Source organism: Dendropsophus ebraccatus, chromosome 8 (assembly GCF_027789765.1).
Source record: "Dendropsophus ebraccatus isolate aDenEbr1 chromosome 8, aDenEbr1.pat, whole genome shotgun sequence".
In the NCBI taxonomy this organism is placed as follows: domain Eukaryota; kingdom Metazoa; phylum Chordata; class Amphibia; order Anura; family Hylidae; genus Dendropsophus; species Dendropsophus ebraccatus.
Window position 1 is genome coordinate 75,245,845 of NC_091461.1, and position 25,251 is coordinate 75,271,095.

At 45.0% G+C, this 25,251-nt stretch overlaps 1 protein-coding gene across 1 annotated transcript; it reads right to left on the reverse strand.

Annotated features, from left to right (window-relative positions):
* Positions 1-4,613: 4,613 nt before the first annotated feature.
* LOC138798680 (glutamic acid-rich protein-like) lies at positions 4,614-24,774 on the reverse strand. The gene is made up of 16 exons (XM_069979220.1): positions 24,730-24,774; positions 24,515-24,632; positions 10,674-10,695; positions 10,486-10,504; positions 10,269-10,307; positions 9,799-9,837; positions 9,006-9,035; positions 8,165-8,200; positions 7,459-7,497; positions 6,571-6,621; positions 6,322-6,363; positions 5,922-5,972; positions 5,745-5,795; positions 5,372-5,404; positions 5,035-5,082; positions 4,614-4,838 (listed from the first exon to the last, which is right to left on the reverse strand). The coding sequence occupies exons 2-15, from the start codon at positions 24,587-24,589 to the stop codon at positions 5,037-5,039; spliced, it is 573 nt and encodes a 190-aa protein (XP_069835321.1). The 5' UTR covers positions 24,590-24,632; positions 24,730-24,774; the 3' UTR covers positions 4,614-4,838; positions 5,035-5,036.
* Positions 24,775-25,251: the final 477 nt, after the last annotated feature.

The window sequence follows — 25,251 nt, forward strand, 5'->3', positions numbered from 1 at the left end:
GGGGGGGGCTGCGGGCCGCGGGGGAGTGCCGGATTCGGGGGTGGATGCCGCGTGTGATGACGCTGCCGTCCAGCAGGGGATGTGCGGGGGGTGGTATGCCAAGGGTGATGCCGCCGCCATCCAGCAGGTGATGGATGCTGCGGGTGATGCCACCGCCGTCCAGCAGGTGATGTGCGGGGGGTGGATGCCGCGGGTGATGCCGCCATCGTCCAGCAGGTGATGTGTGTGTGTGGGGGGGGGGGGCTGCTTTCAGAGAGGGAGACAGTGAACAGCAGCAGCAGCTGTCACTGTCTCTGTGTCCTCCTTCACTTCAGTGAGACGGGTTAGAAGCGCTAACCCGGCCCATTGAAGAGAGGGAGGACATGTGATGCCGACTCCGAGGGTGGGGGCCAGGAGCAGGGAGCGTGTCGGGTTGGATTGAGAGTTGATGATTCTATGCATTTGGTGGGGATGAATGCATCTAGATAACAGCAAAACTATGCAAAATCCATAATATCTTAATATTGGAAAGCTATGGATGGGCAACGTATTAATGCAAAAATAATTTGGGGGGGAATACCCCTTTAACTTCTATTCTAAAAAAAAAAACTGATCCGTTAACCTCATTTTTGTGTCCATTAAAAAAACAAATTTTTTTTTTATATATATATATAATGGAAGTCAATGAAAAACGGATCAAACCGAATGCACACAATTGCATCCGTTGTTTTCATCCATTTTTTATCATTTTTTTGCAAAAACGCTCAATGCTCACACTGTCTGCATTGTTACTCTCTTATATTCACAGGCCCAGGTTGGGGAGCACAATACATTGCTTTGCCCTGGGTGCTGACAACCCATGCTGCACCACTGCCCGGAAATATTACTTTGTATTTAGCCGATGCCTATTGGTTTAATAGTCCAGCCGATATCATCCACTAATGTCTCTCTCAGCTACAGGCACCATCGCACATGATGCGCTGACACTGTGTTGTGTGTGATGGCACACAGAGCTTCTGCATTAACACACTTTGCCCTGTTTTAGCCCACAATTCTTATACGGTGAATCCGGCAGCCCTACCACAGCGCTGGCTCTGCCTCCATTACACTTGTCCACATAAAGAACCTTTCCTCTTCCTACTCGCAGACAGGTCCCGGGCTATCTCCCGCCCGCAGACAGCACTGAAGGTTGTCATCCAGACCCATTCATTAAAGGTGAAGTCCAAGGACATTAAAAAAAAAAACAGAGGGGTGGGGGGTTGCGGAAACATAATAAACCAACTATACTTACCCTAGTCCCCCATAGGGTCCCTGGGACCATCTAACAGCCACTGGGCTCTTTCAGCTCTTCCAGTTACAATGTCGCGTTCCCGGCTGTGCGATTTCCCCTCAGCAAGTCAGTGACTGGGGTAAAACACCACTCAGCCTAACCGTCAGGCTGCAGCTGGAAGTTCCAGGTACTTGACTTGCTTGGATTCCAGGAGAAAATAACAGCCGGTGGTCGTCAGTGAGACAGAGCACGGAAACTGGTAAGTATACACCGTTTATTAAGTTCCCGCACCCCTGCCCGCCTTGCTTTTTTATTTTCATGTGACTTTCCTTTTAAGTTCACTCCAGTTCGACTTTCCCTGTACTGTAGATTCAGTGAATCTATCTATCTATCTATAGTGTGTATAGCTCCGTAAGACTTGGAACCCATTATCTATGTCCTATTTGACTAGATTGTCTATTAAATATCCCTCCTGGCCACATAGGCAATTTTGGATTTTCAGTCACCTGGGAAAGTAGGGTTAGACTTCCTGTAGTCCTGCATTGGCTGCTATAATTAGTGTAAACTAATAGTTGAATTAATACTATATAACGTACATACACACATATAGATAAAGGTATCATGTGTGCTAAGCAGTCTCCTCCATGGGGCATTGTCCACAAGGGTATTAAAGTGAATGGTCTCTAAGTATTGATCCTGATGAAATAAAATGATGGTGTTTCTTTGGCGGGCAGATGTGTGGTATTATGACTTTGCAATATGTGATAAACATATAAGTCCAGAGCAAAATAAGTGACACCAAAGCAGCAAAATAAAGACATGACACATTGTAATTAGGTGTCAAATGATCATAATTTTATTTTAAATTATATGACACCAAAAAAGACCCCCGACTCATAATGAGTCACCCTCCAGCACTCAGGCGAGGAAAAACCCCCTGTGGGGGAAACCTCGAGGGAGCCATGGCTGGAGAGTTGCCCCTCCTCTGGGCTTAGAGGGTAACACTAATTAAACATAGTTTCAGAATCTGATAAGGACAGCATAACCTGGAGAAGAGGGCCTCACCACTGGTTCAGGTTGATCAGGTGCTAATACCAACTCTACCACTGACAGCATAGATGGGTGAGTAGCTCTATCACTCTTGTCCCATCTGACACAAATGAATCTTGATGATAAATTCACCTCACTTGCTTCTAGATGTTATTGCTGCCTCCTGCAGACTCTTGTCTCTCTCTCTAGGTGTTAAGGGAGTCTCTTCCTCTAGTTACTGATCTTAAAGGGGGGCTTTTCTCCCCCACATATGAGGCAAATAAATCCTCCTGCTGTTATGGGCCCCTAAGTTGCCTATAGATATTAAAAGGGGTTATCTGGGAAGCTGAAAAGACATTTCCTTTCCACCATTACCAGCATCTCACTTCCAGTTCGGACTCATCTCATTTCAACATCTTCTGACCTGGCAAAGGTCTGAGACAGTAGATCAGGTACAATGGTGTGATCATCACATGTGGGTGAAACTCACCGCCAGCAGTGGTCAGTGTACTCACAATGCTGTGATGACATCAGCAATATTGTGTGTACATTGACCGCCACTGGTTTCACCCGCATGGGACAGTCACAACAAAGTACCTGGCCCACTGTCTCAGGCCGCCTCCGTTTTGCCAGGTAAGAAGGTGCTGGTGTGAGAGGAGACCAAACCAGAAGTGAGATGGCGGCTAGGGAGGAAATGCCTTTTTAGTTACCTGGATAACCCCTTTAAGGGCACCTCCTCCAGACTCTCTAGGTGTTAACAGAGTGTATTCCTCCTATTTCTGATGGTAATGGGGGCTCCTCCTTCACCCATATGAGGCAAATAAATCCCCCTGATGTTATTGGCCCCTAATTTGCCTTTTGATGTTAAAAAGGGTCATCTAGGGAGCTGAAAAGACATCTCCTTTCCATCATCACCAGCATCTCACTTCCAGTTCGGACTCATCTCATTCCAACATCTTCTGACCTGGCAAAGGTCTGAGACAGTAGATCAGGTACTATGGTGTGATCATCACATGTGGGTGAAACTCACCGCCAGCAGTGGTCAGTGTACACACAATGCTGTGATGACAGCGGCAACATTGTTTGTACATTGGCCGCCACTGGTTTCACCCGCATGCGACAGTCACAACAAAGTAACTGCCCCACTGTCTCAGGCCGCCTCCGTTTTGCCAGGTAAGAAGGTGCTGGTGTGAGAGGAGACCAAACCAGAAATGAGACATCGGTAAGGGAGGCAATGCCTTTTTAGTTACCTGGATAACCCCTGTAAGGGCACCTCCTCCAGACTCTCTAGGTGTTAAGAGAGTGTATTCCTCCTATTGTTGATGGTAATGGGGGCTCCTCCTTCCCCCATATGAGGCAAATTAATCCTCCTGATGTTATGGGCCCTAATTTGCCTCTAAATATTAAAAGGGGTTATCTAGGGAGCTGAAAAGACATTTCCTTTCCACTATTACCAGCATCTCACTTCCAGTTCGATCACATCTCATCCCAACAACTTCTGACCTAACAAAGGTCTGAGACAGTAGATCAGGTGCTATGGTGTGATCACCACATGTGGGTGAAACTCACCGCCAGCAGTGGTCAGTGTACACACAATGTGGTGATGACATCGGCAAAATTGTTTGTACATTGATCGCCACTGGTTTCACCCGCATGGGACAGTCACAACAAAGTACCTGGCCCACTGTCTCAGGCCGCCTCCGTTTTGCCAGGTAAGAAGGTGCTGGTGTGAGAGGAGACCAAACCAGAAGTGAGATGGCGGCTAGGGAGGAAATGCCTTTTTAGTTACCTGGATAACCCCTTTAAGGGCACCTCCTCCAGACTCTCTAGGTGTTAACAGAGTGTATTCCTCCTATTTCTGATGGTAATGGGGGCTCCTCCTTCCCCCATATGAGGCAAATAAATCCCCCTGATGTTATTGGCCCCTAATTTGCCTTTTGATGTTAAAAAGGGGTTATCTAGGAAGCTGAAAAGACATCTCCTTTCCATCATCACCAGCATCTCACTTCCAGTTCGGACTCATCTCATTCCAACATCTTCTGACCTGGCAAAGGTCTGAGACAGTAGATCAGGTACTATGGTGTGATCATCACATGTGGGTGAAACTCACCGCCAGCAGTGGTCAGTGTACACACAATGCTGTGATGACAGCGGCAACATTGTTTGTACATTGACCCCCACTGCTTTCACCCGCATGCGACAGTCACAACAAAGTACCTGCCCCACTGTCTCAGGCCGCCTCCGTTTTGCCAGGTAAGAAGGTGCTGTTGTGAGAGGAGACCAAACCAGAAGTGAGATGCTGGAAACGGAAGGATATGCCTTTTTAGTTACCTGGATAACCCCTTTAAGGGCACCTCCTCCAGACCCTCTAGGTGTTAACAGAGTGTATTCCTCCTATTTCTGATGGAAAATGGGGGCTCCTCCTTCCCCCATGTGAGGTAAATGTTTCCTCCTGTTGTTATTGGCGCCTCATTTACCCCTTGATGTTCCGGACGCCTCCTCCTCCAGACAGCTCCAGATGGTCGGGTGTCTTCTCCTCACACTGGCGGCGCGGTGTTACCTAGATAGGATATATAACAAGCAATGTGTTAACAGAATAAAAACATGATGAACATTATTAATCATCATAGGTTACATATATATATATATTATATATTTTATATATATATATATATATATATATATATATAGGCTCCATATGAAAATACAGTCAGGATAAAAGTGATCTGAAGTGTAATGAGATTTTGGTTACTCACCTTTACTCCTCCTTGGTGGCGCAGCAGCAGCAGAACAGCGCCCGCAGTCTATAAGGGAAAGAGAAAAACCTGCATGACTTTCCTGAGATCAGCCCCGTCTTCTTGGGACACAGCAGTGATGGGGAATAGACATTACAATGGAGAGAAGGGACTCAGTGCTATCCTAGTGGGTGAGATAGAGGCGGCACCATGTAACTTGTATGTCTGTATTATGTACATGAGGCCTTTTGTGGTTATTATATGTGACTGATAATATAATATATAGTGATGACATGAGGATATACAGTGCAGCTATAGAGGTGTGTTATCATGTAAGTGTATCATCCCATATATTTACCTGGATAAGATGGATCTCCTTCTGCTGCTGCTTCTGCCAAGAAGAAATGACCAAGAAATGGAGGAAAATCAATGGTTAGTGTAAGGAAACCAGAATTGCTGAGCACATTATATAGAAACAATATAAAGGAAATGTATTCTTATAGCTGGGCCACCAGCTCCTGCAGCTACATGTATTATATAGTCAGGTCTAGTTCTATCCTTCCAGCATTTATTACGAGCTCTATTCACTCCTGCAGTAATATAATATTCACCATTACCCACAATAGAAATTAGATTCCACTTTCAAATAGAGCTCCCCCTGTCCTCTCTCTATACAGGATGGTAAATAACAGTTTCTTATATTCACAATGTTATCAGTTTTGTTTCATTACCTGGGGATCTCCTCCGTCGTCGCCTTGTCCTCCTCTTCTTCCTCTACTTCTCTGTGTATAGAATGTATTATTATATTACATATTATATAATTTATTGTAAAGAAAGTGATTGCAAAGGTAATGTCGCTACGGGCTAAAAAAAATGTATTCACAATATTATAAGCTTTGTTTTATTACCTTGGGATCTCCTTGGTGGTTGCCTCGTCCTCCTCTTCTTCCTCTTCTTCTCTGTGTATAGAATGTAAACCATCTCATATATATAAATATATTATTCTATTACAGATTATATAGTTTATTGTAAAGAAAGTGACTGCAAAGGTCATGGATTGTACATTGCTCTATGTATTGACCACAGTGGTACTATATATGTATGGTACGGCCAACTAAAGTATGAAATGGCTATCTCACAGTGTCAGCAGTTTGGAATGTAAATAAATGCTGTTAAAACAAATGGAAAAATATGATGCTATGTCTAACTAGAGCGCCCCCTATCCTGTCCTCCCGCAGCTCCTCTTTCTAACCTGAATGGCGAAAAAATAAACATGTATTCATATTACTATAAGCTTTGAGCCCTCACCTGGGGATGTCCGTCGCCTCGTCCACGTCTTCATCAACTTCACTGAATATAGAAGATAAACCAGCTTATATTTATACATATATATCTATTAAGACCGGTGTATGCCGAAGGGCGCACATTAGTAAATCTGCCCCATAGTTTTTGGGGATATTTGACTACACAGAGTATTGGATGGGGAACTCTGATTTCCATGGACTCATACTGTCAACCCATATAATGTAGATGATTTTATCTCTTCTTCATACTTACATGATGGTCTGCAGGTTAGGGTGCCAAGTCCGTAGCGGAAACCGGCCCTTCCTGTAACAGAGAACATATGTTTGGTTAGGATGATTGTTACTTTGTCCCATTTGAAACTTTCAGAAAATGTTATTTATTGTGACGTCTCAATAAGAACATGAATTCTATCACTGATATTTATTAACCCCTTATCGTCACTGCCAGTTGTCTCCTTAATACCATTGCCCTATTTTTCAAATTTGACATGAATAACTTTTTATGGCAGTAACTTTTTTATGACTCTAAGTGATTCTGACATTGTGTTCCATTACACATCAAGAGAATTTTTTTTTTTTCTAAATAAAAGTTCTAAAGTTTCTTGGACATATAGGATTTTAATTGAAATTCTCTATTTGCCTGATAAATTAATTATTATTTATAATTTACTAGATAGTTACCTTATGTTGGCAAAAATTTTATAATCAATCTTTAAGTTAGAATTTAAAATTTTCATTTTTTTTTTCTCATTTTCTATTTTAATTGCTTTTTCTTTCTGTCTGTCACATAGCAGCCGGTGTTGGCAGAGAACTGCAACTCCATATTAATTCCCTGATTCTGAAGTTTGAGAAACCTGTTAATAGCGGCCCTACAGATCCACATGTCTCACACATAAGTCTTAGACACCAAGGAGCACCTAGTGGATTTAGGGGCCCCCCTTTTATTTAGGATATTATGTAGGCCTCATATCAATTTGCAGAGGACTTGGGGTGCTAAAATATTTTAGTGTGAAAAGCTGATGTTTTTTTTTTTTTTCCGGTGCATTCTAGGCCACATATGGGGTGAAGCAAGTAAAAAAAAAAAACATGATAATAATGATTTAATTTATATCATTGCTATTTTTTGATGTAGTGTTATTACCTGAACATCCATGGGGCATCGATGATCTTCATCTTCCACCTATTTCATGATAAAAAAAAAATTGCATATTTTATGAAGGAAATGTTAGTGCTGCATATTGGGGGAGGTTTTATAGAAACTGGTAAATTGGAAATCCACTGCCCAGATTTATTAAACCAGATGATCTGACTATAAATGCACTCTTAGCACTGGGCATTTGGGTTGGAATATTTGAAAAATTTGCGTAAAATCTTGGTTAAACAATGTTTAACCTACAATATGTGAGTGCACCTTTAAAAAAAGTCTTTTTACTTTTCTTATATTAAACCAATGGACATTTTTTTAACATATTCAAGGTGATGTTGGAAAGTATCCCTACTGTGTACCGGAGTAAGTGTCTTAAAGGCATCAGTCATGATGATAGATGGGCTTAGTTGACAAAGGGCCATGTTACACGGACCGATCAGCAATATAAATGAGCGCCGACCTGCTAGATCGTCATGTCCATGCAGCCAAATATACATACCGGTCCACACTCCCTGGTGCTTCTGCACGCTCCCCGGTATCTTCCTGGCTGCTGCTGCTGCCAGGAAGATACCGAGGAGCAGGCAGAAGCACCTTGGAGCATGGAGCATAGGATTGTTGGTTTTAGACCCCCCACAAACATGTCTTTGTGACTGATGTAACTATAATATTACTGTAACATATTTTACTATGAGATACTTACACCCAGTTCTCGAATTCCTCCCTGATTTTTTCATCCCTGTTAGGAATAGAATAGAGAAGAGAGTGAAAACCTAACACACATTAGAGACATCAGTTTTCTGGCAGAACTTTATCAATAAGAAGACAAGTAAAATTAAAGAGGGAGTTCAGCAAACAATTTTTCTTTCAAATCAGCTGGTGCCAGAAATTTGTAATTTACTTCCAATCAAAAATCTCAACCCTTCCAGTAGTTATCAGCTGCTGTATGTCCTGTAGGAGTTGGTGTATTCTTTCCAGTCTGTAGAGCTGGTGAGGTTTTCTATGGGGATTTGCTGCTTCTCTGGACAGTTCCCATCCCAGCCAAAGGTGGCATCAGAGAGCACTGTGCCAGACAGGAAAGAATACACCCCTTTCTGCAGAACATATAGCAGCTGATACCTACTTAAAGAGTTGAGATTTTTTAATAGAAGTAAGTTACAAATCTCTGGCACTTTGTTGCACCAGTTAATTTGAAAAAAATTTTTGGGTTAACTATTCCTTAAAAAACCCCCCATAAAACTACAAACACTAATTTTTGTAGGCTTGTTGTTATTAGATATGGGCACCCAGATGACTACCTCCCCTTCTCTGCCTGCTGCGCGCTATAGTAGTAAAACCTCTTTTTCTCTGATATACAGCTTCTGCTGCAGCCGCGGCCGGTAAGTGCCCAGGCTGTTTAGGAGCTGTATACAGAGCTCCAGGGAACCATATCAGCCCAATTGGGCTGATTGGTTCCCTTTAAGACGAGACCTCCCTGCAAACATGTCTTTGTAAGTGATATAACTAATATATTAATATAATATATTTTAATATAAGATACTTACTCCGAATCCTCCTCGATTTCTTCATCGCTGCTGTTAGGGATAGAATAGAGAAGATAGTGAAAACCTAACACACATTAGAGACATCAGTTTTCTGGCAGAACTTCATCAATAAGAAGAACGTTTATATAGAGACATCCTCGCCATGATCGGAGTCTATAGGGGAGGAATTATAGGGTCACACAAGTTTTACATTTTTAGTTTTACATTTAAAAAAATGCTACAAAGTTTGCTGAAAAAAAGTAAATAATATAGAATTAAAGGGGTAGTTCAGCAAAGAGCAAAAAAAAATTTTTCCTTTCAAATGAACTGGTGCCAGAAAATGCCAGAGATTTGTAATTTACTTTCATTAAAAATCTCAAGTCTTCCAGTTCTTATCAGCTGCTGTATGTCCTGCATGGAGTGATGTATTATTTCCAGTCTGGAGAGCAGGAGAGGTTTTCTATGGGGATTTGCTACTGCTCTGGGCAGTTCCTGTCACTGACAGAGGTGGCATCAGAGAGCACTGTGTCAGACTGGAAAAAACATACCACTTACTGCAGGACATACAGCAGCTGATAACTACTGGAAGAGTTGAGATTGTTAAACAGAAGTCAGTTACAAATCTCTGGCACTTTCTAGAACCAGTTTATATGAAAGAGAGTTTTTTTGTTTTTTTTTGCCGAACAACTCCTTAAAAAAATAAAATGTAATTTTCATAGGCTTGTTGTTTAAGGCGAGCCCCCCCTGCAAACATGTCTTTGTGAGTGATCTAACTATTATATTATTATAATATATTTTACTATGAGATACTTACTCCAAATCCTCAATATCTTGACAGATGTCTTCATCGCTCCTGTAAGTGATAGAATAGAGAAGATAGTGAGACCCTAACACACATCAGTTTTCTGAAAAATTAGTATGAAAAGCAGGAGAGGTTGTCTATGGGGATTTTCTGCTGCTCTGGGCATTTCCTGTCCCAGACAGAGGTGGTAGCAGAGAGCACTGTGTCAGACTGGAAAGAATACACCACTTTCTGCAGAGCATACAGCAGCTGATAAGTTTTGGAGTTCTTTTTTTAATGGAAGTAAAATACAAAATTCTGGCACTTTGTGGCACTAGCTCATTTGAAAGATTTTTTTTTTTATTTGCTCAACTATCCCTTTAAAAACAAACTCTGAACTGTAATTTTTGTAGGCTTGTTGTTTGAGATGAGACCTCCCTGCAAACATATCTTTGTGACTGATATAAGTATTATATTATTATATTTTACTATGAGATACTTACTCCGAATCCTCCATATCCTCCTCGACGTCTTCATCGCTGCTGTTAGGGACAGAATAGAGAAGATAGTGAAAACCTAACACGCATTAGAGACATCAGTTTTCTGGGAGAACTTCAATAAGAAGACAGTTTATATAGAGACATCTTCGCGACGATCAGAGTCTATAGGGGAGGAATTATAGGGTCATATAATTTACATTTTCAGTAAAGATTTACTAACCTGGAATCCGATCCTCCATCTAAAGAAAAAAAAAATAGAAAAGCGTTAGATTTAAATATGTCTTTTGACCTCATGATGTAACTTTCACAATGGTTCACAGCAATGGGGTAGGGGACTGATGTCATAAATGTGATGAGATGTTAGACATGAAATCTATGGAGGTGATGTTATAGAGAGGCAAAACTCACCCTCGCCGTCATCCTTTGCAGCCTGAAATAGGAAATAGAGAGAGTAAGCAGAGGACATTGGTTTATTGCCGAGCATGAAACGTCCGTGTACATCTGAGCTATTTGCTTGTTGTTAGCTATGGCCATAGAAAGAATTGATATCTCAATTATTTCCTGCCATTCTACATTGACTTCAATGCTGTTTTCAATGCAACAACGGCCATTGTTCATACAATGTGTGAACATGGCCTAAAAGTCTACAATAATAAAGCATATACATACCTCTGCACACTCCTCAATGCTTCTGCCTGCTCCCCAGTGTCTTCCTGGCTTCTGCGGACAGCAGGCAGAGGCCAAGAAAATATCACAGGCAGAAGCACGGGGGAGTGTGCAGAGGTAAGTATATACTTTATTATTTTCATACACATTAATCAGCCATCGACCGTGCATCGTTATTACTCATAGTAATGGAGCGGCCGCCAGCCAATGTTTTTAGGTTAGGACCAAAAGAAACAATCAGTCCATGATCATTGTCATCAGCTGATTGCAGCTGCCTCTCCACCTCACTGAGCTCTCCTTTGCCAGTCTCCCTGACCTCCCAGTACCTGTCCCCAGGCCGCCCACCACCTTTCTTGAGCCCCATCCGGCGTTGGTCTGGCGTAGCATACACCGGCTGCGACTGCTGCTTCTCCCCTACAGCGCTCACCTCCACTGGCCTTCCCGACCTCCTGGGACCTGTCACCAGGCCTCTGCCGTCCTCCTCCAATGCCCACTGCGATGCCAAATTTAAGTAGCATCACCAATTAGCCAGCTCTACTGCCTCTCTCTCTTTGCTGTGGCCCACCCTGAGGGGAATCCCCGCCCCAAACGGGTGTTCCCGGCAAAAGAGGCAGAGAGAGAGACAATAGCGACAGCTGTTTAAACTTGGCGCCGATACTTGATTTTGGCACTGCAGCAGGCCTTGGAGGAGGACAGCAGGGGCTTGGTGAGAGGTCCAAGGAGGTCAGGAAGGCCAGTAGAGGTTAGCGCTGTTGGGGAGAAGCTGCGGCCGGTGTATGCTCCACCAGACGGCTGCCGGACCAGAGAGCGGGGATGGGGCTCAAGAAGGGTGGTGGGCGGTCTGGGTATCAAGAGGTCGGGGAGACTGGTGGAGAAGAGCCTTGGTGCGGCAAGAGGTGTCCGAACCAGCTAGCAGTGGTCGGTGGGGACTCCAGGAGTGTAGGCGGCGGCCTAGGGACGGGTCCAGGGGCTGGAGGAGCAGCAGGAAGAAGCATAGGCAGCATGCCAAGTTCAAATGGCGCCCGCTTTTGCATCTCTCTATGCCTCCGCTGCGGGGCACAACGATTTAGACTATTTCTCCTTGTAATAAAGAAAATGATCAGGCGATGACAATGTTAATCGATGATGATGTCTTTTGGTCCTGATCTAAAATCATTGGCTGCGTTTCTTATCCCCCTTTCTATTACTTATGTTATCTCTTGGTTGTATTGTTTAAAGTATCACTGTCGTGAAATTTTTTTTTGCAGAAATCAATAGTCCAGGCGATTTTAAGAAACTTTGTAATTAGGTTTATTAGCCGAAAAATGCATTTTTATCATGAAAAAGCAGTTTGAAACTCTCCCCCCTGTCTTCATTGTTCTCCTATGGAGAGAGCTAAATAAAAGACCAAAACAGGACAACAAAGAGTTAATCTACAAATACATCACCCTTTATTTCCTCTGACAGTCACCACTGACCTCTCTGAGCTCTGATTACAGCTGTCACCCAGCTCCGTGCCTGTAATCCTCTGTTATCTGCTTTCTGCTGCCGGCTAACTCCCTCCTCCCCCCTCCCCTCTCTATAGACCAGACTGGGTAAGTCCGATGCAACAAGTCACAATTTCCTGATTTTTTGCAGTGGATGGAAAAGAGGAGGGAGGGGGGGACCTGGGAAAAGGCTTTTTGAATGCAGATAATGGCATATTTGGCTAATAAACCCAATGACAAAGTTTCTTAAAATCGCCTGGACTATTGATTTCTGCAAAAAAAAAGAAAAAAAAAAGACAGTGACTCTTTAAATTTGCTTTTATTAGTCTGGGTGAGAATTCAGTAGGAAGCTCATGTTATGCAGTCACTGAGAGCATTTTTGTGTTACTTTTCACTGTCTTGCTTCCTATGCTTTTTACGGGTTGGATATCGCCCAGTGTTATTATGATCCGGATACAAATGGAAGCTCTGCCTAGTATAACCACTGCATATGCATGCTCCATATGTTCTTTATTTTGGCACTGTCTTGTACCCATTTTTGTTATGCAATAAAAGCTTTGAATATAAAAAAAAGAAATCATTGGCTGCGACCATGCCCATCCACACCTCCTCCCCGACTTGCATATTGGGTGAGCGGGGGGATACGGCAGCCCCGGCCACAGCCTTGATAAAGTCCCCCCTCTGTGTTGATACCTTTCAAACCAAAGATATTGCAGATATGGTTATGGCAATCGATTTCTGAGACAATTCTAGCCTATCATGTACTACATGACCATTTTGATTGTGGCTTTTAAGATGGCTGCCATGTTCCAGACATGCAGTAATACCTTGGTTCCCGAATCATACCTTTGATATGTTTGCCTTGGTATGCCTTTTTTTATATGCTACCTGACCACCTTAACACTGGAAAAATTTGCCCTTGATCCAATATGGAGGCCATCAAAATGGTGGGTGAAAAATGCAGACAATGATCCAACAAATCAGTGTAAGCTTTTATCCAGTTGTCAGCACAAGATGTAGGGGGTTATGTGGTTTATCCAGAATTAGAAAAATACTGCTGATTTTTTTCAAAAACAGCGCCATGCTTATCCTCAGGTTTTATGTGGTATTACAACTCAGTTTTATTCACGTCACTAGAAAATGTGCTGCAGTACCACAGAAAAACTGAGGACAATAGTGGCACTGTTAATGGATGGGGACAGCTATGACACAGATTTATCAAACTGTGGAACTCTGTGCAATGTATGACTGTCAGAATGGCCATACATTGTGTGCACACTGTGAACAACGGCCATTGTTCGTGCACTAGTGGCCGCAAATAATTGACAAGTCAATTATTTGTGCAGCTGTAGCTAACGGCCATTTTTTAATATAGTGTGTGAATAGAGTTCAATGCAGTGCATTTTTTTATGATAAGAGCGACGGGGCAGCGCACTGATTGGCCGAGCCGGATGTGTCGGGAACCCCCGAAGCAAGCCGGAGTGTGGAGAAGGTGATGTATATGCTCCGGCAGCGGGGGGGTTAACGGGGCGGGCTGCGGACATACTCACAGCGGGATGTCCATCCCGCTGTGAGTTTGTCTGCCCATAGAATGTACAGGGCAGGGATCTGCAGAGGATCTCGCTGCGAATTCGGAGTGAGAAATCCGCTGCGGATCCGCCCAGTGTGTTTGTACCCTTAGTAATTATAATGGTGCGTTTACACAGACAGATTTATCTGACAGATCTTTGAAGCCAAAACCAGGAACAGACTATAAACAGGGATCAGGTCATAAAGGAAAGATTGGGATCTATCCTCTTTTTAAATCCACTCCTGGCTTTGGCTTCAAAAATCTTTCAGATAAATCTTTCTGTGTAAACGCACCCTTAGACTGAAACTGGTGTCAGCTGCCCACAGCAACCAATAACAGCTCAGCTTTCCAGAGAATCTGTCAGGTCCATACCAGGTACAGAGCTGCAGACACAGGCAGATATGTGCTAAGTCATTTATTTCCCTAATCTCCACATATATACAGACAAATAGGTCGACCTGACTTTATACTATACCAGGAGAAAACATAGTATTATTGGTAATATATAACTTTTATTAAATATAGATAAAAACACTAATCAAGAACAGTGTGTGCTCACCTCCACAGCAAAACCAAACCACAAAAACTATATACAGATAGGCCACAGTATCAACATGCATCACTCAGTCAGGCGTGATAATAAATAAACGTGGCACATCACAGCAGTGGGCGGAGTGCCTGGAGGACGCTAATAGTCTGATCTAGTCGTGTCACTCATTGGGCCACAGATTAGGCTATTAGCGCCCTCCAGCCACTCTGGCCAGTGCTGTGATGTGCCACATTTATTGAGGATGGACATACACTGTACTGGACCCCGATGCAGTACCCGGCTACTTCCTCCCCCAACTCCTGTATTCTCCTGATGCTGCCCAGCCAATCACACGGCCCTGCAGCATCAGGAGGTTACAGGCTGCATTCTTACTCACAGTGCAGTGCGGCCTCCTCTTCTTCCTGTCCCGGGAAGCCCCGCCCACTGCTGCCCATGTTAGTTCTGGGTCCTGCAGAGGTCACATGATCTCCCTCACTGAAGACCGGGAGCCGGGGGCAGCGCCTGTGTGTGACTCTCCTCCTCCCTCTCAGCAGCAGCAGCAGTAGTCGGGACAGAGGAGGAACCATCATCATCATCAGCAGCAGAAGAGTGTGTGAGTAATTGAGGCACAGACCACTACTACACCCACCATTATTCCCCAGACCACTACTACACCCACTATTATGCCCCCACCCCCAGACCACTACTACACCCACCATTATGCCCACAGACCACTACTACATTCATCATTATGCTCCTTAGACCACTACTACACCCACCATTATTCCCCAGACCACTACTACACCCACCATTATGCCCACAGACCACTACTACACCCACCATTATGCCCCCAGACCACTACTACACCCACCATTATGCCCCCAGACCACTACTACACCCACCATTATTCCCCAGACCACTACTACACCCACTATTATGCCCCCAGACCACTACTACACCCACCATTATGCCCCCAGACCACTACTACATCATTATGCTCCTTAGACCACTACTACACCCACCATTATTCCCCAGACCACTACTACACCCACCATTATGCCCCCAGACCACTACTACACCCACTATTATGCCCCCAGACCACTACTACATTCATCATTATGCTCCTTAGACCACTACTACACCCACCATTATTCCCCAGACCACTACTACACCCACCATTATTCCCCAGACCACTACTACACCCACCATTATGCCCCCAGACCACTACTACACCCACCATTATGCCCCCAGACCACTACTACACCCACCATTATGCCTCCAGACCACTACTACATTCATCATTATGCTCCTTAGACCACTACTACACCCATCATTATGCCCCCAGACCACTACTACATTCATCATTATGCTCCTTAGACCACTACTACACCCATCATTATGCCCCCAGACCACTATTACACCCACCATTATTCCCCAGACCACTACTACACCCACCATTATTCCCCAGACCACTACTACACCCACCATTATGCCCCCAGACCACTACTACACCCACCATTATGCCCCCAGACCACTACTACACCCATCATTATGCCCCCAGACCACTACTACATTCATCATTATGCTCCTTAGACCACTACTACACCCACCATTATTCCCCAGACCACTACTACACCCACTATTATGCCCCCAGACCACTACTACACCCACCATTATGCCCACAGACCACTACTACATTCATCATTATGCTCCTTAGACCACTACTACAGCCACCATTATTCCCCAGACCACTACTACACCCACCATTATGCCCACAGACCACTACTACACCCACCATTATGCCCCCAGACCACTACTACACCCACCATTATGCCCCCAGACCACTACTACACCCACCATTATTCCCCAGACCACTACTACACCCACCATTATGCCCCCAGACCACTACTACATCATTATGCTCCTTAGACCACTACTACACCCACCATTATTCCCCAGACCACTACTACACCCACCATTATGCCCCCAGACCACTACTACATTCATCATTATGCTCCTTAGACCACTACTACACCCACCATTATTCCCCAGACCACTACTACACCCACCATTATTCCCCAGACCACTACTACACCCACCATTATGCCCCCAGACCACTACTACACCCACCATTATGCCCCCAGACCACTACTACACCCATCATTATGCCCCCAGACCACTACTACATTCATCATTATGCTCCTTAGACCACTACTACACCCACCATTATGCCTCCAGACCACTACTACATTAATCATTATGCTCCTTAGACCACTACTACACCCACCATTATGCCTCCAGACCACTACTACATTAATCATTATGCTCCTTAGACCACTACTACACCCATCATTATGCCCCCAGACCACTACTACATTCATCATTATGCTCCTTAGACCACTACTACACCCACCATTATTCCCTAGACCACTACTACACCCACCATTATTCCCCAGACCACTACTACACCCACCATTATTCCCCAGACCACTACTACACCCACCATTATGCCCCCAGACCACTACTACACCCACCATTATGCCCCCAGACCACTACTACACCCATCATTATGCCCCCAGACCACTACTACATTCATCATTATGCTCCTTAGACCACTACTACACCCACCATTATGCCTCCAGACCACTACTACACCCATCATTATGCTCCTTAGACCACTACTACACCCATCATTATGCCCCCAGACCACTACTACATTCATCATTATGCTCCTTAGACCACTACTACACCCATCATTATGCCCCCAGACCACTACTACATTCATCATTATGCTCCTTAGACCACTACTACACCCACCATTATTCCCTAGACCACTACTACACCCATCATTATTCCCCAGACCACTACTACACCCATCATTATGCCCCCAGACCACTACTACGCCCATCATTATGCCCCCAGACCACCACTACACCCATCATTATGCCCCCAGACCACTACTATACCCACTATTATGCCCAATAAAACATTAACTGGAAGTGGCACAAGTGAGCAGACAGAAGAAACCTTGTTGCAGCCGTGTAGGCTGTTGTTTGTGGCTGTGTACAGAGCTGTGTGTGGTGTATATGTTGTATATATCTGTGTACAGAGCTGTGTGCAGTGTAAATTGCTGTATACAGAGCTGTGTGTGGTGTATATGTTGTATATTGCTGAGTACAGAGCTGTGTGCGGTGTATATAGCTGTGTACAGAGCTGTGTGCGGTGTATATAGCTGTGTACAGAGCTGTGTGCGGTGTATATAGCTGTGTACAGAGCTGTGTGCGGTGTATATAGCTGTGTACAGAGCTGTGTGTGGTGTATATGTCTGTGTACAGAGTTGTGTGCAGTGTATATGTCTGTGTACAGAGTTGTGTGCGGTGTATATGTTGTATATGTCTGTGTAGAGAGCTGTGTGGGGTGTATATGTTGTATATTGCTGTGTACAGAGCTGTGTGCAGTGTATATGTCTGTGTACAGAGCTGTGTGCAGTGTATATGTCTGTGTACAGAGTTGTGTGCGGTGTATATGTTGTATATGTCTGTGTAGAGAGCTGTGTGGGGTGTATATGTTGTATATTGCTGTGTACAGAGCTGTGTGCAGTGTATATGTCTGTGTAGAGAGCTGTGTGGGGTGTATGTGTTGTATATTGCTGTGTACAGAGCTGTGTGAGGTGTATATGTTGTATATTGCTGAGTACAGAGCTGTGTGCGGTGTATATGTCTGTATTTGTATATTTTTGTATATTTTATGTATTTATGTGCTCTAGTATAGTTCCTATCAATACCATTATGGGGTAGAGAAGGTTTTCTGATCCCTTTTTATTTGATGTTTTCTATATGAGGGTCACAGGGGCCTTTCTATTATATGAGGACATAGAGGGAACCTGGCTCTAAATACTACAAGGGGAATAAAGTGGGCACTGTAACAGCGTGAAACAATATAGATGGGGAGTTTGTATGGAGGTGATGATGGTGCTGGAGCTAAGAGCCTATAATGTTTGTCTGGTAGACGACCCCGTACGGTAAGTGGGCCTGTGTGCTTTGAAATGCCAGGGCCGATTTTCAGTCCCAGTCCGGCCCAGCTGAGCGAGCAGGGGTAGATTGGTGCACCATGCTCAGGGCTTAACAGGGTTAATAGCTCCTGTACCTTTCTATACTGGCGTGCATCCCATCCCGTTCACACCTGCTTGTTTATTGGTTGATGTTGCATTTGCTGTCATACATTGTTTGCAGCTACTATGTTGCTTCTATGTGTATTATTGACCGTGTACAATTACATTACACTGTATGGAATCACTGCCGTTGTGTATACACTATGGCTGTGGTTCTCTGCATCTGCAAAAAATAATTGACGGGTCTATTTTGTGCGGCCGCTATTCAGTGAACAGCGGCTGCACAAGATAGCCTGTTATTACAATGTAAAGGACTATTGGCACACCCAAATGTGCCCGCATTCGTATTAAAATGAATAGATGTTCACCTGGCCGATACTACAGTATTGGCCTTGTGAATATCTGAGACATAGCCAATCCCCATATAGTACCCCACATAGTAGCCAATCCCCCCATATAGTGCCCACATAGTAGCCAATCCCCATATAGTGCCCCACATAGTAGCCAATCCCCCATATAGTGCCCCACATAGTAGCCAATACCCTCATATATGCCCCACATAGTAGCCAATGCCCCCATATAGTGCCCCACATAGTAGCCAATCCCCATATAGTGCGCCACATAGTAGCCAATGCCCCCATATAGTGCCCCACATATTATCCAATCCCCCATATAGTGCCCCACATAGTAGCCAATGCCCCCATATAGTGCCCCACATAGTAGCCAATCCCCCATATAGTGCCCCACATAGTAGCCAATACCCTCATATATGCCCCACATAGTAGCCAATGCCCCCATATAGTGCCCTACATAGTAGCCAATCCCCATATAGTGCGCCACATAGTAGCCAATGCCCCCATATAGTGCCCCACATATTATCCAATCCCCCATATATTGCCCCACATAGTAGCCAATCCCCCATATAGTGCCCCACATAGTAGCCAATGCCCCCATATAGTGCCCCACATAGTAGCCAATCCCCCCATATATGCCCCACATAGTAGCCAATCCCCCATATAGTGCCCCACATAGTAGCCAATGCCCCCATATAGTGCCCCACATAGTAGCCAATCCCCCATATATGCCCCACATAGTAGCCTATGCCCCCATATAGTACCCCACATAGTAGCCAATGCCCCCATATAGTGCCCCACATAGTAGCCAATCCCCATATAGTACCCCACATAGTAGCCAATCCCCCCATATAGTGCCCACATAGTAGCCAATCCCCATATAGTGCCCCACATAGTAGCCAATCCCCCATATAGTGCCCCACATAGTAGCCAATCCCCTCATATATGCCCCACATAGTAGCCAATGCCCCCATATAGTGCCCCACATAGTAGCCAATCCCCATATAGTGCACCACATAGTAGCCAATGCCCCCATATAGTGCCCCACATATTATCCAATCCCCCATATAGTGCCCCACATAGTAGCCAATGCCCCCATATAGTGCCCCACATAGTAGCCAATCCCCCCATATAGTGCCCCACATAGTAGCCAATCCCCCCATATATGCCCCACATAGTAGCCAATCCCCCATATAGTGCCCCACATAGTAGCCAATGCCCCCATATAGTGCCCCACATAGTAGCCAATCCCCCATATATGCCCCACATAGTAGCCAATGCCCCCATATATGCCCCACATAGTAGCCAATCCCCCATATAGTGCCCCACATAGTAGCCAATGCCCCCAGATAGTGCCCCACAGAGTAGCCAATACCCCCCATTTCTGTGGCCCCAGCGGAAAAAAACAATAAACCAGTAACTCACCTGTCCTCCGGTCCCAGCAGCTCCTCTCTCGGCAGAGCGCGCACTCCCGTCATCCTCCGGAGCGGGCAGCGGGTACAGAGTCACTGACTGTACCGGAAGTGATTAATGACAGAGGCTGCAGGTCACTTCCGGTACAGTCAGTGTCTCTGTACCCCGCTGCCCGCCCCGGAGGATGACGGGAGTGCGCGCTCTGCCGGGAGAGGAGCTGCTGGGACCGGAGGACAGGTGAGTTACTGGTTTATTGTTTTTTTCGCTGGGGCCATTTATAATGCGGGACACTGGGGGCCGTTCAGGGACCGCGGGACAGCACCCCGAAAACGGGACTGTCCCGCGAAATCCGGGACGGTTGGGAGGTATGCGGTACTGTCATTTTGTATGTCATTCTCCTGGCAGTATGTTCCGTCCCCCCACCGTCCAACCCACCGCTACCCAGTGAATACTTTACTAGTCTGGCCTGCTTCTGTGGCTCACGGCTCCCTGAAATCCTCCTTAGCCAATAAGTGGCTGCGGTGGGACAGAGCATTGATTGGCTGAGCGGGATGTCTGGGAGCAGGAAGCCACAAAAACAAGCCAAATTGCGAACGGGTAAAGTATTCACCGAGTAGCAGTGGGTTGGGAGGGGGGTTTAGGGGGGATTTCAGTACAGTGAAAACCTGCTGCGATCCGGTGCGTGTGAACCCACTCAAACAATGTTTTACAGTCTGTGTCCCTCCTTTGTGGTTATAACAGGATTTATGTTGTCTGTAATGTTGTGTCCGCACAGCACATGTGTCAGTCTAGTCTTACAGTATAGCAGCTATCTGACAGTAAATGTATGTTACACCTAACAACAAATCAGAGTACAGTCTACTTTATAAATAAAATTTATTTTTATTTATATAAAGGAGAACTCAGTAATCATGCAAAAATAACATTTATTCTTACATCTGTAGGATGTGCTATTACTTCGCCCTGTTGTGTTTTTTTATTAGATTATTTTTAACCTCTTAAGGACATAGGACGTACCGGTACGTCCTATGTCCTCACTTGCACTTCAAAGCGGGGCCGCGCGGCGGCCCCACTTTGAAGTGCCGCGATCCCGGGTGCCGCGTGTAGCCCGGGACCGCCGCTATTAGCGGGCACGGTCTGATCGCCGTGCCCGCTAATTAGCTAATCGGAGGCAGCTGTCAAAGTTGACAGCTGCCTCCGATTACCGGAGGCCACGTTTCCCTGGTGTCTAGTGGGGGAGATCTCTCCTCCGGGACCTTGTCCCGGAGGAGCGATCTCCGTTACTGATGCCGACCGGGGACGCGTCCAAGATGGCGCCGTCCTCGGCTCGGCACTCGTTCGTTTTCGGCTGCAGCAGCCGAAAGCAAACGAGTGCCGATCTCATGGATCTCTGCAGCATATCTATGCTGCAGAGATCTCAATGAGAGATCACAGTGTATATACTAGAAGTCCCCTAGGGGGGCTTCTAGTATATGTGTAAAAAAAAAAAAAAAAGTGTTGTTTATAGTAAAAAGCCCCCTCCCCTAATAAAAGTCTGAATCACCCCCCTTTTCCCAGGTTTTAAATAAAAGTAAACAAATAAATAAATAAATAAACATGTTTGCTATCGCCGCGTGCGTAATCGCCCGAACTATTAATTAATCACATTCCTGATCTCGTATGGTAAACGGCGTCAGCGCAAAAAAATCCCAAAGTGCAAAATTGCGCATTTTTGGTCGCATCAAATCCAGAAAAAATGTAATAAAAAGCGTATATGGGCAATCAAGGTACCGATAGAAAGATCAAATCATGGCGCAAAAAATGACACCTCGCACAGCCCCATAGACCAAAGGATAAAAGCGCTATAAGCCTGGGAATGGAGCGATTTTAAGGAACGTATATTGGTTAACAACGGTTTGAATTTTTTACAGGCCATCAGATACAATATAAGTTATACATGTTATATATCGTTTTAATCGTAACGACTTGAGGAACATGCATAACAAGTCAGTTTTACCCCAGGGTGAATGGCGTAAAAACACATTTCCCCCAAATAAAAGAAATGCGTTTTTTTTTTCAATTTCACCACACTTCGAATTTTTTTCTGGTTTCGCAGTGTACTTTATGCAAAAATTCAGCCTGTAATTGCAAAGTACAATTAGTGACGCAAAAAATAAGGGGTCATGTGGGTTTCTAGGTGGAAAAATGCAAGTGCTATGACCTTTTAAACACAAGGAGGAAAAACCGAAAACGTAAAAACGAAAATGGGCCATGTCCTTAAAGGGTTAAACACCCCCCCCCCTTTGCAGCCCCCATACACCTGCATCGATTCATTCAAAAACTTATCTACTTCCTCTTTCACCGACATCTTCATTTCCTCACCACTCACAGCGCTGTGTCTGTCAACCACTATGGAGGATGGCCAGGCTGCTGTGTCTGTCAGCCGCTATGGAGGATGGTCGGGCTGCTGTGTCTGTTGGCCGCTATGGAGAATGGCCGGGCTGCTCTGTCTGTCGGCCACTATGGAGGATGGCCGGGCTACTCTGTCTGTCGGCCACTATGGAGGATGGCCGGGTTACTCTGTCTGTCAGCCACTATGGAGGATGGCCGGGCTACTCTGTCTGTCAGCCACTATGGACGATAGCCGGGCTGCTCTGATGTCGGCCACTATGGAGGATGGCCGGGCTGCTCTGTCTGTCGGCCACTGTGCTGCATGACATTGTCCCGGCTCTACGGGCAGACGGGGAAGCCTATAGTGGAATCCTCCCACATTACATCATGGATCATACATTCCCTTTCTGCCCGTAGAGCCGTAGACTAAGCGCCAATGCTGTGGGCAAGGCTGTGTTCTGAAGGAAGACTCCACTACAGGCTTCCCCATCTACTCGTATAGCCAGGACAATGTACTGCAACTCCCCCCCCCCCCCCCCCCCGCCCCGTGCGTGCGTTTCAGCAGCTCTTTAATGTGTGGGTGTGTGGGATTTCACTGTGCAAGAGGAGTGGCGGCCCCGGTCATCCTCAGGGCCTCAGCATCTCCGTGGCGCTGTAAGACGGGGGATTCCACTCCAGGCTTCCTCCTCTGCCTGTAGAGCCCATAGAGGGACAATGTGCAGCACCCCTCTTGCTTACCAGCATCTCAGCGTCTCTGTAATGTGTCGGGAGGATTTCACTCTAGGCTTCCCTGTCACCCCCTATGTCACTTTCCATCTACTGTGGCTCCCCAACTGTTGCACAGCTACAACTACCATTATGTCCTGGTGACATTACATGATGGGAGTTGTAGTTAGATAACTTAGAAAGCTCCAGGTTGCAGAACTACAATTCCCATCTTGTACTGTCACCACAACGTGAGAATGGGGCTTGTAGTTATGCACACATGAGAGCTCCAACATGAAGAACTACAACTCCCATGATTATGTTGTGGGGACTATACTTTATGGGAGTTGTAGTTTTACAGCTTGGAGCTTTCCTGTTTGCATAACTACAGCTCCCATCTTGTACCACATATATTATAATTATTTTATTTATTTAGCATGACAGATCACACAGTAGATCCTGATCCAGTGATAGCATTGGCCCATATTACTGCACATCTGGATAAAGTCTTAGGCCAGGCCCATGGCTTATGTGTGCTGTGTGATTTCTATCTGTGCCCTATAGGAGTATATTCCTTCCTATGTCCGCAGAGATGTCACATAACACACACAGTGCATGAGCCCGGCCATAGACCACAGCCACCACCCAGCAGTTATCATGGCCAACTAAGCCCCGCCCCCTGCAGGGAACATGGCAAAATGGCAGTTGGGAAATGGCTGAACATGGGGAATAAGAAACAGAGTGTAAGGTATTTATTGCTCCCCAATCTACACATCTCCTCCCATCACCACTGTCTCCTATGTGATCAGGGAGGAGTATCTATAGGTACAGATACTCCTGCACAGGACATCCCACTATGTACACAACCCCATCTCTATACAAGCATCCCACAGTGTATCCTATCTGCTATACCCTCCTATGTGTTGTGTCCTGTACATATTAACCCACCCTGGTGATTACCTGGATTATATTCTCTGCAAAAAAATTACATTTTATTTAACTAGTGACATTCTATTCAGTCCCTTTCCTTCCCTAACCCTGTACTGGATGGGGAGTTCTTACTCACATGTTGCTCGAAGACAACTGGAACGTCCTGTTCCTCTACGGACTGGTCCATGTTCATCTTCGGCTCTTCGTCCATCTCTCCAAATTGCCTCCTGTCGCCAATCTCTCGCAGAAATCGCCTATGTGTGTGAAAAAATTAAAGATTACATGGAGAAAACTGATTGAAAAATAGAAAATAACAAAAAATACCAGGAGCCAATGGATGTGCGTACTTACGATCCAACTCCTAACAAAGCTCTGAAGGGTCCAGTAGCTGTTGTATTGTGATGTCATATTTCTTTTGTTTTGTTTTTCAAATAAACTTTATTTAAACATCTTGATACAAACACTTGTACTAACTGTATAATGCAATATCACTGATATAAACATTACATACATAATGAACAATTGGCCATTGGCGGGAACTTCTATTTTTGTTTGGATAAATAAGATCTTGTGCACAGTTTGCCATAGGCGGCCATTATGACAAATATGTGTATTGAGAAGTCCAGTCCCCTACACCCTTCAATACACTTGTTACAGGGGGCATGTCTAGTTGTAAGGGTCATTCTAACTGGTTATAGGGGGATTCTATCTGACTACAGGGGCACACTGTATCTGGCTATAGCAGACATGGAATTTGATCCAGGTAGCATATCTAGTAGCAAGGGGTAATGTATCTGGTTATAGGGTTATTGTATGTGGCTGCAGGGTTCATATCTAGCTACTTAAGAAATTGTATCTGGCTACAGGGGGTAT